The sequence below is a fragment of the Bufo bufo genome, chromosome 2, assembly GCF_905171765.1.
Source record: "Bufo bufo chromosome 2, aBufBuf1.1, whole genome shotgun sequence".
NCBI classification, from domain to species: domain Eukaryota; kingdom Metazoa; phylum Chordata; class Amphibia; order Anura; family Bufonidae; genus Bufo; species Bufo bufo.
This window is the reverse complement of record NC_053390.1, coordinates 400,224,639-400,239,062: the sequence shown is the minus strand read 5'-3', so window position 1 is coordinate 400,239,062 and position 14,424 is coordinate 400,224,639. Positions and strand designations below refer to the sequence as shown.

At 42.6% G+C, this 14,424-nt stretch overlaps 1 protein-coding gene across 1 annotated transcript in view; it reads left to right on the top strand.

Annotated features, from left to right (window-relative positions):
• CCDC171 (coiled-coil domain containing 171) overlaps nt 1-11,299 on the top strand; it is an 84,097-nt gene extending 72,798 nt beyond the window's left edge. The window contains exons 23-24 of the mRNA XM_040417248.1: nt 133-285; nt 10,169-11,299. Coding sequence (XP_040273182.1) covers nt 133-285; nt 10,169-10,351 — 336 coding nt within the window. The 3' untranslated portion in view covers nt 10,352-11,299. The remainder of the gene's footprint in view (nt 1-132; nt 286-10,168) is intronic.
• The last annotated feature ends 3,125 nt before the right edge of the window (nt 11,300-14,424 follow it).

The following is a 14,424-nucleotide window of genomic DNA, read 5'->3' as shown; positions in this document are numbered from 1 at the left end:
AAGAAACACTTCCTTCCCGATGATCTTCTTCTCATTTGAGCAGTGTAATGGGGCCTTAAGGAAGAGACTAACCCATGGAATAAACATATACTGTATATAGAGGTTTCACAATTCTTCTTATGTTTCATACAGAACATGATTAAGAGCTTTTCGGACATCTATCAGGTCGCATGCACCAAAGCAGCTGCTCTAGAAAGAGAGATCATTTTCCACGAAAAGCACATTGCTGCTCTAAAATCCGAGCTGCAGACCGCGTGCCTTCGCGAGACCAAGAGCTTGTCTCCGGTAAATGGTGATGCTGGGTTTAATTTACCACTCTTGTCATAGTGGAGTCTTGATGACTTTCAGTGATTGACTGTCACTGTGTCTTTATGTGTAGACAATGCAGTGTCATGTACCACCATCAAGCAGGACAGCACAATATTTGATGTCCCTCATCTGCTGCATAAACTCGGGATTTACTGGACTACTATCATATAAGGGTACTTTCACACTTCCGTTAAAGTTTTCCGGTATTGAGTTCCGTCCTAGGTGCTCAGTACCGGAAAAAACTAATCAGTTTTATCCTAATGCATTCTGAATGGAGAGCATTCTGTTCAGGATGCATCAGTAGTTCAGTCCCTCGTACGTTTTTTGGCCGGAGAAAATACCGCAGCATGCTGCAGTTTTCTCTCAGGCCAAAAATCCTGAACACTTGCCGGAATGCTGGATTCGGCATTAATTAGCATTGAAATGCAAGTGTTCCAGCAAAACGGATCCGGATGCGCAGACCTTTAAAAATGAGAGAGAAAAAAATACCAGATCCGTTTTTCCAGATGACAACCGGAAAGACGGATCCGGTATTGTAATGCATTTTTAAGACGGATCCGCATCCGTCTCACAAATGCATCCGTTTACGTCCGGATTGCCATATCCGGCAGGCAGTTCTGGCGACAGAACTGCCTGCTGGAATCCTCTGCCACAAGTGTGAAAGTACCCTAAGAGTGGTGTTTCCCGAGAGAATCCTTGTGTGATATCATTTGCATGCAAACCTATCAGGGAAAACCAAAGTGATATGCAACCCAAGCCCACCAAAAAGCAACCGCATGGACTCCAGCACTTTCTTAGGATTACTGATTGGGAAGGAGCGCTCCTCTTCTGTATTTTCTGCCTGAAAATACTGGACAACTCCTGTTTACTGTGCACCAGACCAAGGCAGTAACTCAGAGCATAGGCTTAGTTATGGTAGGATCCATTCATAACTCTATAGCATTTGGCTGCTTTCAGTATTTCTTCCCTAATCTCCAGCTAACCTTTTTCCAATGACCTTGTCCACTCTACAACTTCTCCTCACCCTCTTGTTTGCCAGACTAGACCTCTCTTGTGGCTGCTCATTTCTCTGGAGTCACCTCTATTTGGCCTCCACCAAACCATGGACGTAACTACCAGGGTAGCAGGCATGTAATTTAACAATTAGTTATTGGTGGTCCACCATCGTTGTGTTCGCAAAATCATGCATTCCACTGGGATTTTGCTAATGTGCTGTCGTGAAGATGCGAGTATCGGCTCTCATTGGTGGCAATGGAGCATCTGGGCCAGGTAGAGAGGGCTGTACCGGGAGGAGAGCATGCTCACCTCATGATCCTTCCAGCACTCTCCAAGTGGACTGACGCATGTGCATGATGAGTCTGTGCAGCTCGGCCAGCAGCAAATCGAATGCACAAGACGCCGTTGGCTTCACTGAGAGGGGATTAGTGTAGCCCCTGGAAGGATCATGAGGTGAGCATGCTCTCCTCCCTGCACAGCCCTCCCTTCCTGGTTCAGATGCTCCACTGCCGCCAGTGAGGGCCGTTACCCACATCTTCATGACAGCACATGAGCAAAATCCCAATGGCTATTTGTTACATTATATTAGTGAGCCCCAACGCAGACACGAGAACACAGGGCTAGACGAGAGGTCTAGTCCTGTCAATCAAAGTGGAGGAGGAGTGAACAGAACACAGGGGCGTTGCATTAGTGGTGCTCCAATAGCTACAGCCAGCCCCTTGGTACTCAATATTGCTAATTTGCATAAACATAAAACAGAAGATATCTCGACTAGAGACAAGATGGGTATGATTTTATTCAGCAGAATCAAACCTACCAGGCAATATGCCTGGTTCTATAGGGTAGTTATTCACCATTTTTGTTCCTGTACAAAAGATATCGCTATCATGTGTAGAGCATAGGGGGTCAATGCCTTGCTGTTATATTCTTAATGTTATTTAATACCAAGGACACCGCGCTAAAACTCACCTCACACAAAGCCCCTTTACTACTAACCTCAACTACGAAACACCGCGATTTTTCCTGTGTCATACAAGCCTACCTTAGTCTAGGCACTGTGATCGCTGCACTGGAAGTTCCGGTGGTCCGGCGTGCTATACACGCAGTTGTAGGCGCTGATGCATGGGGTGCCTTCTGCGCAGGGGATCTGTGTCTCAGGTGAGCTGTTAGTACTGGAGTCTGCCCCGGCCGGTAGCAGAACCTCCAAAAAAAAAAGTTCCTTCGCTCGTGCTCACAGCTGAGCGGGTGACGTCACCACTTCAGAGCTACGGATTGCCGTTAGTCCCACAATACCATCCAATGTGTTTCGAGTAAATTACGTCATTCTTCGTCAGGGAATCAGTGGGATACTACTGTAGCTCCTCTTATATACACATCATACCCCTGTATTAACCCATCCATCATCTCCCACAGGTTAAAAATACACTTAAGCAACTGGAGCAATTACTAATTCTGGAAATGAGGGATCTCTGGGAGATCGCTTCCTTGGAGACATATTTAGAATATAATATAATCCCCAAAGGTCTGAAAATTTATAAGGTATTATCAGGTGATATGGGGGACTATAGCACTATGGAGGAATGGAAACAATTGCTTTGTGATTTTTCCCGGCAAGCGGTAGAGTTTATCATTAGGAAAAGAAAACCGAGGTTACTGATCACTAATGACAATATCAAACAATTATTTGAAGATCTGAGGCCATGGAAGGATCATCTGGATATTAAAGGATTAGTAGAAATCATTAAAAATAGACTGTATTCAAGATAAGAGGAAATCAAAGATTAAAAAACTGAGAAAATTCAATTGAGATTATGTACCATATAATGTAGGAGATATGGAGGTGAATGATATAGAACAAACATTTCAAACGATTGATCAATATAGCCCTGAAAAATGTAATTAAGAAAATCGTGAACCTATATCATTAATGACCGTGCATATGGACGAGGATAGTGAAGACAGAGTATCAAAAGAGAGCCTGGAAAATAGGAATTCAAGAAAATACAGTCTGCGTACAGCAGTAACAACTACAAATTTGGATAGGAGGGAAAATATAACACATGGAGACAGTTCCGATAGTAGGAACCCTATGTATCATAACCCCATAGAAGCACCTACAATCCCTTTACAAAATAGATTCAACCCTTTAGAACCTAATGATGGTAATGTAGAGAGTGAGGAACAAAGCAGAGAAGAGGATATAAGAGATAGTAGAGTAAGAACAGAAAGGGAAATGAGGAACAGACAGGAAAACCATGATGATACTACGGTCACTAATACCAATAGCACAGGAGGAGAGATAGAAAGGACAGTGAGGCCTAAAGAAAAAAGACATACTCAGAGTAATAAGATCACAGTAAAAAAAACAGTAAAACAGGATTTTTTTCTTGGCCCACAAAAAAATTTCACCAAAAGGGGCTGCAGGGGGGGATAATTCACCAAAAAGAAGAAAAAACTACAAGAAATAAATAGTACAATACAATGGGGGGGGGGGGGGGTGAGAATTTAGATCCTAATGACTCTAAACTAGGACAAAAAATTTACAATTTAAGTAGCCATGTGTTAACTAAAGGAGAACAGGATATCTTAAAAAAGGGGCTTAAATTTTCCCCCACTACGCTCTTTAGCAAATTCGAGGCATTTATTGGGGTCCGGAAATTTTTAAGACGCCTAGCTCTCAAGAAATACAGTCGAGGTGCATGATCAGGTCATACACACTAACCTCAAACCTAATTCTAGATTTGACCCACTTAATGAATATTCGACGGCGCTAAATACCTTCGCTAATCTAGTGACAAAAGATATCAGAAAAATAAGAACATCTAACAGAAATAGAAGTAAGAGCAATATCAGCCAATCTGAACGCGAAGCTCTAATACAGATGCAAGAAAATAATAATATTGTTGTGCGCCCCGCAGATAAAGGTGGAGGGATCGTCATACTAGACAGAGAAACGTATGATAAAGAGGCTGTAAACATACTAAGTGATGATAGAACCTATAAAATTTTAAAAAAAGACCCCACAGATATCTTCAAAAAAGAATTACAAGAGTTAATTCAGAAAGGGAAAGATGAGGGTATTTTACATAAACAGGAGGCGATGTACAGTCAGGTCCATAAATATTGGGACATCGACACAATTTTAACATTTTTGGCTCTATACACCAACACAATGGATTTGAAATGAAACGAACAAGATGTGCTTTAACTGCAGACTGTCAGCTTTAATTTGAGGGTATTTACATCCAAATCAGGTGAACGGTGTAGGAATTACAGCAGTTTGCATATATGCCTCCCACTTGTTAAGGGACCAAAAGTAATGGGACATAATAATAATCATAAATCAAACTTTCACTTTTTAATACTTGGTTGCAAATCCTTTGCAGTCAATTACAGTCTGAAGTCTGGAACACATAGACATCACCAGACGCTGGGTTTCATCCCTGGTGATGCTCTGCCAGGCCTCTACTGCAACTGTCTTCAGTTCCTGCTTGTTCTTGGGGCATTTTCCCTTCAGTTTTGTCTTCACCAAGTGAAATGCATGCTCAATCGGATTCAGGTCAGGTGATTGACTTGGCCATTGCATAACATTCCACTTCTTTCCCTTAAAAAACTCTTTGGATGCTTTTGCAGTATGTTTTGGGTCATTGTCCATCTGCACTGTGAAGCGCCGTCCAATGAGTTCTGAAGCATTTGGCTGAATATGAGCAGATAATATTGCCCGAAACACTTCAGAATTCATCCTGCTGCTTTTGTCAGCAGTCACATCATCAATAAATACAAGAGAACCAGTTCCATTGGCAGCCTTACATGCCCACGCCATGACACTACCACCACCATGCTTCACTGATGAGGTGGTATGCTTAGGATCATGAGCAGTTCCTTTCCTTTTCCATACTCTTCTCTTCCCATCACTTTGGTACAAGTTGATCTTGGTCTCATCTGTCCATAGGATGTTGTTCCAGAACTGTGAAGGCTTTTTTAGATGTCGTTTGGCAAACTCTAATCTGGCCTTCCTGTTTTTGAGGCTCACCAATGATTTACATCTTGTGGTGAACCCTCTGTATTCACTCTGGTGAAGTCTTCTCTTGATTGTTGACTTTGACACACATACACCTACCTCTTGGAGAGTGTTCTTGATCTGGCCAACTGTTGTGAAGGGTGTTTTCTTCACCAGGGAAAGAATTCTTCGGTCATCCACCACAGTTGTTTTCCGTGGTCTTCCGGGTCTTTTGGTGTTGCTGAGCTCACCGGTGCGTTCCTTCTTTTTAAGAATGTGCCAAACAGTTGTTTTGGCCACGCCTAATGTTTGTGCTATCTCTCTGATGGGTTTGTTTTGTTTTTTTCAGCCTAATGATGGCTTGCTTCACTGATAGTGACAGCTCTTTGGATCTCATCTTGAGAGTTGACAGCAACAGATCCCAAATGCAAATAGCACGCTTGAAATGAACTCTGGACCTTTTATCTGCTCATTGTAATTGGGATAATGAGGGAATAACACACACCTGGCCATGGAACAGCTGAGAAGCCAATTGTCCCATTACTTTTGGTTCCTTAACAAGTGGGAGGCACATATGCAAACTGTTGTAATTCCTACACCGTTCACCTGATTTGGATGTAAATACCCTCAAATTAAAGATGACAGTCTGCAGTTAAAGCACATCTTGTTTCTTTCATTTTAAATCCATTGTGGTGGTGTATAGAGGCAAAAATGTTAAAATTGTGTTGATGTCCCAATATTTATGGACCTGACTGTATATTGATGTTAAACACCCTAAAATAGCAATTTTTTATCAGAACCCTAAAATCCACAAAGATGCAAAAAAATAAAACGGAAGGCCTATTGTATCAGGGGTTGAGTGTCTAACAAGCGCACTGTCAAAATATGTGGATCAGTATTTACAGCCATGTGCACAAACATTACCGACATATTTGAAGGACACTAAGCATATATTGCAGGTTCTAAATGGCATCAAGTGGAAAGAGGGCTACATTATAGGTACATTGGACGTCAAGTCCCTATATACCGTAATTGAAAATGAAAAAGGCTGTGCAGCAGCTAAACACTTCCTTTATCAAAAAGGTGACCTGGCTAGTACCCAAGTAGAATACATAGGGGAGTGTATTTTATTATTTTTACAAAAAAATTATTTTAAATATAAACAAAAATTTTATCTACAGACGTGGGGTACCGCAATGGGGACGAGGTTCGCACCGGGGTTCGCTAATGTATATGTTGGGCGGTGGGAACATAATTTTATACACCCCCATGGCGAGCTCCGGGCGGGCCTCGTCCTCTGGCGACGTTTTATTGATGACGTGACTTTTATTTGGGAGGGGGGTGAAACAGCACTTTTGGAATTTTTAACAGAGATGAATAAAAACTAGTTTTATTTAGAATTCATTAACATATAGTAGGAACGAGATACATTTCTTACGATCTATATAATTGGGGATAATATTTTTACAAAACCATATGAGAAACCTACAGACTCAAACAGCTATATCACAAGGGGTAGCTGTGACCTACCACAGTGGCTGGATAATATACCCAGGAGCCAATTCCTCCGTATTAGACGAAATTGTACAGAGGTGGCGGAATATGATAAAGAGGCAGAGATATTATATAATAAATTTGAAGCTAAGGGCTATAATGCAGATAAGCTCAGAGAACAAAAGAATGCGATTAAACTGATTGATAGGAAAGTACTTTTGGAAGAAGTAGCAGAGAAAGAGGGAATAGGTAAAAAAAGTAATAAGAATACAATGGAAAACGATGAAAAAAATTCCGCCTATAATTATCCCATATAATGCCCAGACATATATGCTTAGGAAAATAGTGAGGAAATATTGGGACATTTTAAAAGAAGACAAAATAATAGGGGGTATGATACCAACAACCCCGGCCTTTGTATATAAAAAAGAAGCCAATATAGGTAAGGGCTCTTTCACACTAGCGTTTTTCTTTTCCGGCATTGAGTTCCGTCACAGGGGCTCTATACCGGAAAATAACTGATCAGTTTTATCCCCATGCATTCTGAATGGAGAGCGATCCGTTCAGGATGTCTTAAGTTCAGTCGTTTTGACTAATCAGGCAAAAGATAAAACCGCAGCATGCTACGGTTTTATCTCCGGCAAAAAAAAATGAAGACATGCCAGAATGCCGGATCCGGCATTTTTTCCCATAGGAATGTATTAGTGCCGGATCCGGCATTCAAAATACCGGAATGCCGGATCCGTCCTTCCGGCCTGCGCAGACCGGTAAAAATGTGAAAAAAGATACAAGACGGATCCGTCTGTCCGCATGACAAGCGGAGAGACGGATCCGTCCTTGCTATGCATTTGTGAGACGGATCCGGATCCGTCTCACAATTGCTTTCAGTCAGCGGCAGAACGGCGGATCAGGCGGGCAGTTCCGACGACGGAACTGCCCGCCGGATCACACTGCCGCAAGTGTGAAAATAGCCTAACATAGTAGCACCAAAAAAAAATGTGCGGCCCTAAGCAAATGTGTAACAATAAATAAAAACTCATTAAAGGGCTTTTTTCCTTGCAAAAAATGTATGGGCTGTAGAAAAACAATGGGGGGTACTATTAAACAAACCTCCATAAAGAATATAGAAGGCACATATGAATATAAGATTAGAGATCACATAACCTGTAATACGCAGGGAGTAATTTACGCCATAAAATGCCCCTGTGAGAAAATCTATATTGGGAGAACAAAAAGATGTTTAAAAAAACGCATAAGTGAGCATGTATATAATATAAGGAAGAAATCAGAGGGACACCCATTATCCAGACATTTTAAGGAAAAACATAATGGAAGAATAGAAGGATCATCATTTGTAGGGCTAGAAATAGTTAAAAAAAAGAAATAAGAGAAGGAGATTATATTAAAAACTTATCAAGAAAAGAAACGCAGTGGATATTTTATAGGACACCTTAATGCCCAGAGGATGCGGAAGTCGAGCTGTTTGGCTTTGAATGAGAAACAATTAGCAGCGCTGGATTAGTTAATACAGGGGTATGATGTGTATATAAGAGGAGCTACAGCAGTATCCCACTGATTCCCTGACGAAGAGTGACGTAATTCACTCGAAACGCGTTGGATGGTATTGTGGGACTAACGGCCATCCGTAGCTCTGAAGTGGTGACGTCACCCGCTCAGCTGTGAGCACGAGCGAAGGAACTTTTTTAAAAAAAAATTTGGAAGTTCTGCTACCGGCCGGGGCAGACTCCAGTACTAACAGCTCACCTGAGACACAGATCCCCTGCGCAGAAGGCACCCCATGCATCAGCGCCTACAACTGCGTGTATAGCACGCCGGACCACCGGAACTTCCAGTGCAGCGATCACAGTGCCTAGACTAAGGTAGGCTTGTATGACACAGGAAAAATCGCAGTGTTTCGTAGTTGAAGTTAGTAGTAAAGGGGCTTTGTGTGAGGTGAGTTTTAGCGCGGTGTCCTTGGTATTATTTTAGTATGTGCATATACAGTCGTGGCCAAAAGTTTTGAGAATTACATAAATATTGGAAATTGGAAAAGTTGCTGCTTAAGTTTTTATAATAGCAATTTGCATATACTCCAGAATGTTATGAAGAGTGATCAGATGAATTGCATAGTCCTTCTTTGCCATGAAAATTAACTTAATCCCAAAAAAAACTTTCCACTGCATTTCATTGCTGTCATTAAAGGACCTGCTGAGATCATTTCAGTAATCGTCTTGTTAACTCAGGTGAGAATGTTGACGAGCACAAGGCTGGAGATCATTATGTCAGGCTGATTGAGTTAAAATGGCAGACTTGACATGTTAAAAGGAGGGTGATACTTGAAATCATTGTTCTTCCATTGTTAACCATGGTGACCTGCAAAGAAACGGATCATCAAGAACTTCAAGGAAAGAGGTTCAATTCTTGTTAAGAAGGCTTCAGGGCGTCCAAGAAAGTCCAGCAAGCGCCAGGATCGTCTCCTAAAGAGGATTCAGCTGCGGGATCGGAGTGCCACCAGTGCAGAGCTTGCTCAGGAATGGCAGCAGGCAGGTGTGAGCGCATCTGCACGCAAAGTGAGGCGAAGAAAAGGTGAGCGCTACCATCAGTCCTGTGTCATGCCAACAGTAAAGCATCCTGAGACCATTCATGTGTGGGGTTGCTTCTCATCCAAGGGAGTGGGCTCACTCACAATTTTGCCTAAAAACACAGCCATGAATAAAGAATGGTACCAAAACACCCTCCAACAGCAACTTCTTCCAACAATCCAACAACAGTTTGGTGAAGAACAATGCATTTTCCAGCACGATGGAGCACCGTGCCATAAGGCAAGAGTGATAACTAAGTGGCTCGGGGACCAAAACGTTGACATTTTGGGTCCATGGCCTGGAAACTCCCCAGATCTTAATCCCATTGAGAACTTGTGGTCAATCCTCAAGAGGCGGGTGGACAAACAAAAACCCACTAATTCTGACAAACTCCAAGAAGTGATTATGAAAGAATTGGTTGCTATCAGTCAGGAATTGGCCCAGAAGTTGATTGAGAGCATGCCCAGTCGAATTTCAGAGGTCCTGAAAAAGAAGGGCCAACACTGCAAATACTAACTCTTTGCATAAATGTCATGTAATTGTCTATAAAAGCCTTTGAAACGTATGAAGTGCGTGTAATTATATTTCACTACATCACAGAAACAACTGAAACAAAGATCTAAAAGCAGTTTAGCAGCAAACTTTGTGAAAACTAATATTTGTGTCATTCTCAAAACTTTTGGCCACGACTGTAGATTGTGAGCACCTACACTGCAGCTGTGACCAGTATATAACACCAGTGGCTCCCTTCACGTTCTTAATGTTATTTGTTTCTTTAATTCACCAGGCAAAGCTTGATGCCAACACTGTGCCAAGCTCAGACTTTTTACCACTGCAGGCTGAGCCGGACTTCTCCCAAAGCCATATGAACTTTAGTCGTATCAACAGCAGAACCTTCCAGCCTATTGACTCCTCGTCTGTTAGTGACCTTACATCAACAGCCATGCAAGAGCTGCCAACGAAGATGTAACCGCTGCCCTCCCAGCACTAGAATTATTGCCATCTGCAATTAAAAACAACATGTCCGGCTGTAAATGCTCTTTATTACCATCATGTCCGCTGTGTATATAAGCACAGGGTACGTGTCGTGGATTTTGCTACAGATTTATCCCTACAATTTGCAATGGGCAAAATCCATTGTGGAACTGCACCTCATACATTGACAAGATGCAGAATCCACAGACCTATGGATGTGATTTCATAAAATGCCATCCACCGTGCTACTACTGTAAACGCTGCGGATATTCTGCTCACAGTTCAGTGGTAGAAAATCCGCAGAATATCCTCCCAAAGGGAGCATACCCGTATCATGCACTGATGTTTTTTTATGCTATGTATTTGTATACAATTTTTTCATAGCTTTATTATTTAATTTGTACAGAATTTTATACATTTTTATATATATATATTTTTAAATTCTAAAATAATTTAGTGCTGTAATGTGTGTCTGATGATCTGTCGGAAGACAGAGGACCAGCGTAATACATATGGAATATTGCTATAACAACATTTTATTTTTTCTTAAACTGCTTTAACGTACATACGTCAATCATTTTTGCCATTTTGTAGTGTCTCTGGATTTGTAATTATTAGTTTAAAAAAAAAAACTCTTTTGGGCTGATAAAATACATTCACTAATGAACAATAAAACAGTAAATGCATTTTAGATGTAAATTCGAGGAAATTTGCCGAGGTTGGTGGTATCAATGCAGCAATAGGGCAGTTGGAAGGTCTTCAGACCCTTTCCCTTTTTTCACATTTTGTTTTGCTGAATTTATCAGCGGTGGACTCAACTCAAGGTGTAGAAATATCTCAAAGACGATCAAGAGAAATTGGAGGCCCAGAGCTAAATTCCAAGAGTAATAGAAAAGGGTCTGAATACTTATGTCTATACAGAATTTTATTTTTTTATTTTTATTAAATTAGCAAAAATTTCTTACATTCTGTTTTATACTTTGTCATTATGGGGTATTGCATGCAGAATGATGGGGGAAAACCTGAATATTTTTTTATTTTAGCACAAGGCCACAACATAACAAAATGTGAAAAAGTGAATGGACCTGTTAAGACTTTCCGAATGCATTGTATGCACACTGCTCAAAAAAATAAAGGGAACACTTAAACAACATAATGTAACTCCAAGTCAATCACACTTCTGTGAAATCAAACTGTCCACTTAGGAAGCAACACTGAGTGACAATCAATTTCACATGCTGTTGTGCAAATGGGATAGACAACAGGTGGAAATTATAGGCAATTAGCAAGACACCCCCAAAAAGGAGTGCTTCTGCAGGTGGTGACCACAGACCACTTCTCAGTTCCTATGCTTCCTGGCTGATGTTTTAGTCACTTTTGAATGCTGGCGGTGCTTTCACTCTAGTGGTAGCATGAGACGGAGTCTACAACCCACACAAGTGGCTCAGGTAGTGCAGCTTATCCAGGATGGCACATCAATGCGAGCTGTGGCAAGAAGGTTTGCTGTGTCTGTCAGCGTAGTGTCCAGAGCATGGAGGCGCTACCAGGAGACAGGCCAGTACATCAGGAGACGTGGAGGAGGCCGTAGGAGGGCAACAACCCAGCAGCAGGACCGCTACCTCCGCCTTTGTGCAAGGAGGAACAGGAGGAGCACTGCCAGAGCCTTGCAAAATGACCTCCAGCAGGCCACAAATGTGCATGTGTCTGCTCAAACAGTCAGAAACAGACTCCATGAGGGTGATATGAGGGCCCGACGTCCACAGGTGGGGGTTGTGCTTACAGCCCAACACCGTGCAGGACGTTTGGCATTTGCCAGAGAACACCAAGATTGGCAAATTCGCCACTGGCGCCCTGTGCTCTTCACAGATGAAAGCAGGTTCACACTGAGCACATGTGACAGACGTGACAGAGTCTTGAGACGCCGTGGAGAACGTTCTGCTGCCTGCAACATCCTCCAGCATGACCGGTTTGGCATTGGGTCAGTAATGGTGTGGGGTGGCATTTCTTTGGAGGGCCGCACAGCCCTCCATGTGCTCGCTAGAGGTAGCCTGACTGCCATTAGGTACCGAGAGGAGATCCTCAGACCCCTTGTGAGACCATATGCTGGTGCGGTTGGCCCTGGGTTTCTCCTAATGCAAGACAATGCTAGACCTCATGTGGCTGGGGTGAGTCAGCAGTTCCTGCAAGACGAATGCATTGATGCTATGGACTGGCCTGTCCGTTCCCCAGACCTGAATCCAATTGAGCACATCTGGGACATCATGTCTCGCTCTATCCACCAACGTCACGTTGCACCACAGACTGTCCAGGAGTTGGCAGATGCTTTAGTCCAGGTCTGGGAGAAGATCCCTCAGGAGACCGTCTGCCACCTCATCAGGAGCATGCACAGACATTGTAGGGAGGTCATACAAGCACGTGGAGGCCACACACACTACTGAGCCTCATTTTGACTTGTTTTAAGGACATTACATCAAAGTTGGATCAGCCTGTAGTGTGTTTTTCCACTTTAATTTTGAGTGTGACTCCAAATCCAGACCTCCATGGGTTGAAAAATTTGATTTCCATTTTTTAATTTTTGTGTGATTTTGTTGTCAGCACATTCAACTATGTAAAGAACAAAGTATTTCAGAAGAATATTTAATTAATTTAGATCTAGGATGTGTTATTTTTGTGTTCCCTTTATTTTTTTGAGCAGTGTATATAACATGACTCATATCGAGCATCAGAGCACACAAGGATAAAACGGCATCATTTTGGCACACGAGCCTTCCTGATGTTATTGAGGACTCAGACAGTCAACTCCTCAGTGGGAAAGGGGGCTTGCCATAAGCTTGCCCGACTTGGTTGAATATTTTGAGACGTATTGAGGGGGACGTTAAAAGTTCCTGCTGACAGGTTGCATTTCCAGCTTATGAAATGGTTTGGATCTCTGCACCAGTGATAAGCCATCAAGGGTTGGCATTTTATATAATACATGACCCTGCTTATAGCAGTCCTTAGGTGGTGTTTGTAGGTTCATTTCATGTGTGCTTTGCATCCATGTCACATCCATATGACTTTTTGATAAGTTGTTGCAACAGGACTAGGTTAACTTTGCAAAGGGCTAGAACTCTGTACACATTGAATGGATAGGTGCCTAGTGGAGAAAAAAATATCTCAAGATCTAAGTAGAATTTGCCACGGCACTCTAAGCAATTGAATGTGCGACGCACGGCCACGGCCATGGGGTCCCTTAAAGAAAATGTTTGTTGTGACGCCTGTTGCAGTGAAGCCTTTTTGTGATACTGGGGATGGTACCCAGGTATAGGAATGCCAGAGTGGTGTAGGGTGGCCTAAATGTCCCTTAATGTTGGTGCACGTGTCACGGTGCTCCTACCTGGATACGCTGGACACCAGGCGTTGTCGTCCGAAGCAGAGCAAAGGGGGTAGCTGATGAAGGAATAAATTGAGTCCAGACCTTGTGATGAAGTTGATAACAGCTTTACATGAATAAACATTTCTCCAAACAATTTCAGGCTTTGTCTTGGTTCCAGCAGGCTTTGGCATTAATGATGGCAGGCAAACTCCTCTCTGCTACATTTGTTGCTCTCTGGCTCTGCTGTACTGACAAGATAGCTATGTCACTTAGCTTTCTCTGGGTGCTGCAACTTCTTTCTCTAGTCTGTCTCTAAATTATTCTATACCAGGGAGTCTCTCTCTCCTGGCTCCTGAGGCTCTTAAGCTGTGGCTTCCATATCCAGCTGAGATGAAGTGCTCCGGCTGGCCTGGGCAAGGCCACGTTCAACAGGGACGGGCACTTGCTTCCTTCCCTTAATAGGTAAACTGAACTCACTCTAACTTGGACTCTCCTCCCTCCCTGCAGCAAGTGGGGCAACGCCCACCACACCACCGAGGGGGGTTAGAATGGAAGGAAAGGCTCCATTCTCTGTCCCTGTAGCTCTGCCATTTATGCTGCCACCTGCTGTTGAACCAGGCACATTACACGTAAACAGTTACAAAATAAGAAATATGAATACACATTTTGCAGGACCTAGAAATGAATACATAGGATGACATTAGGTTAACCAT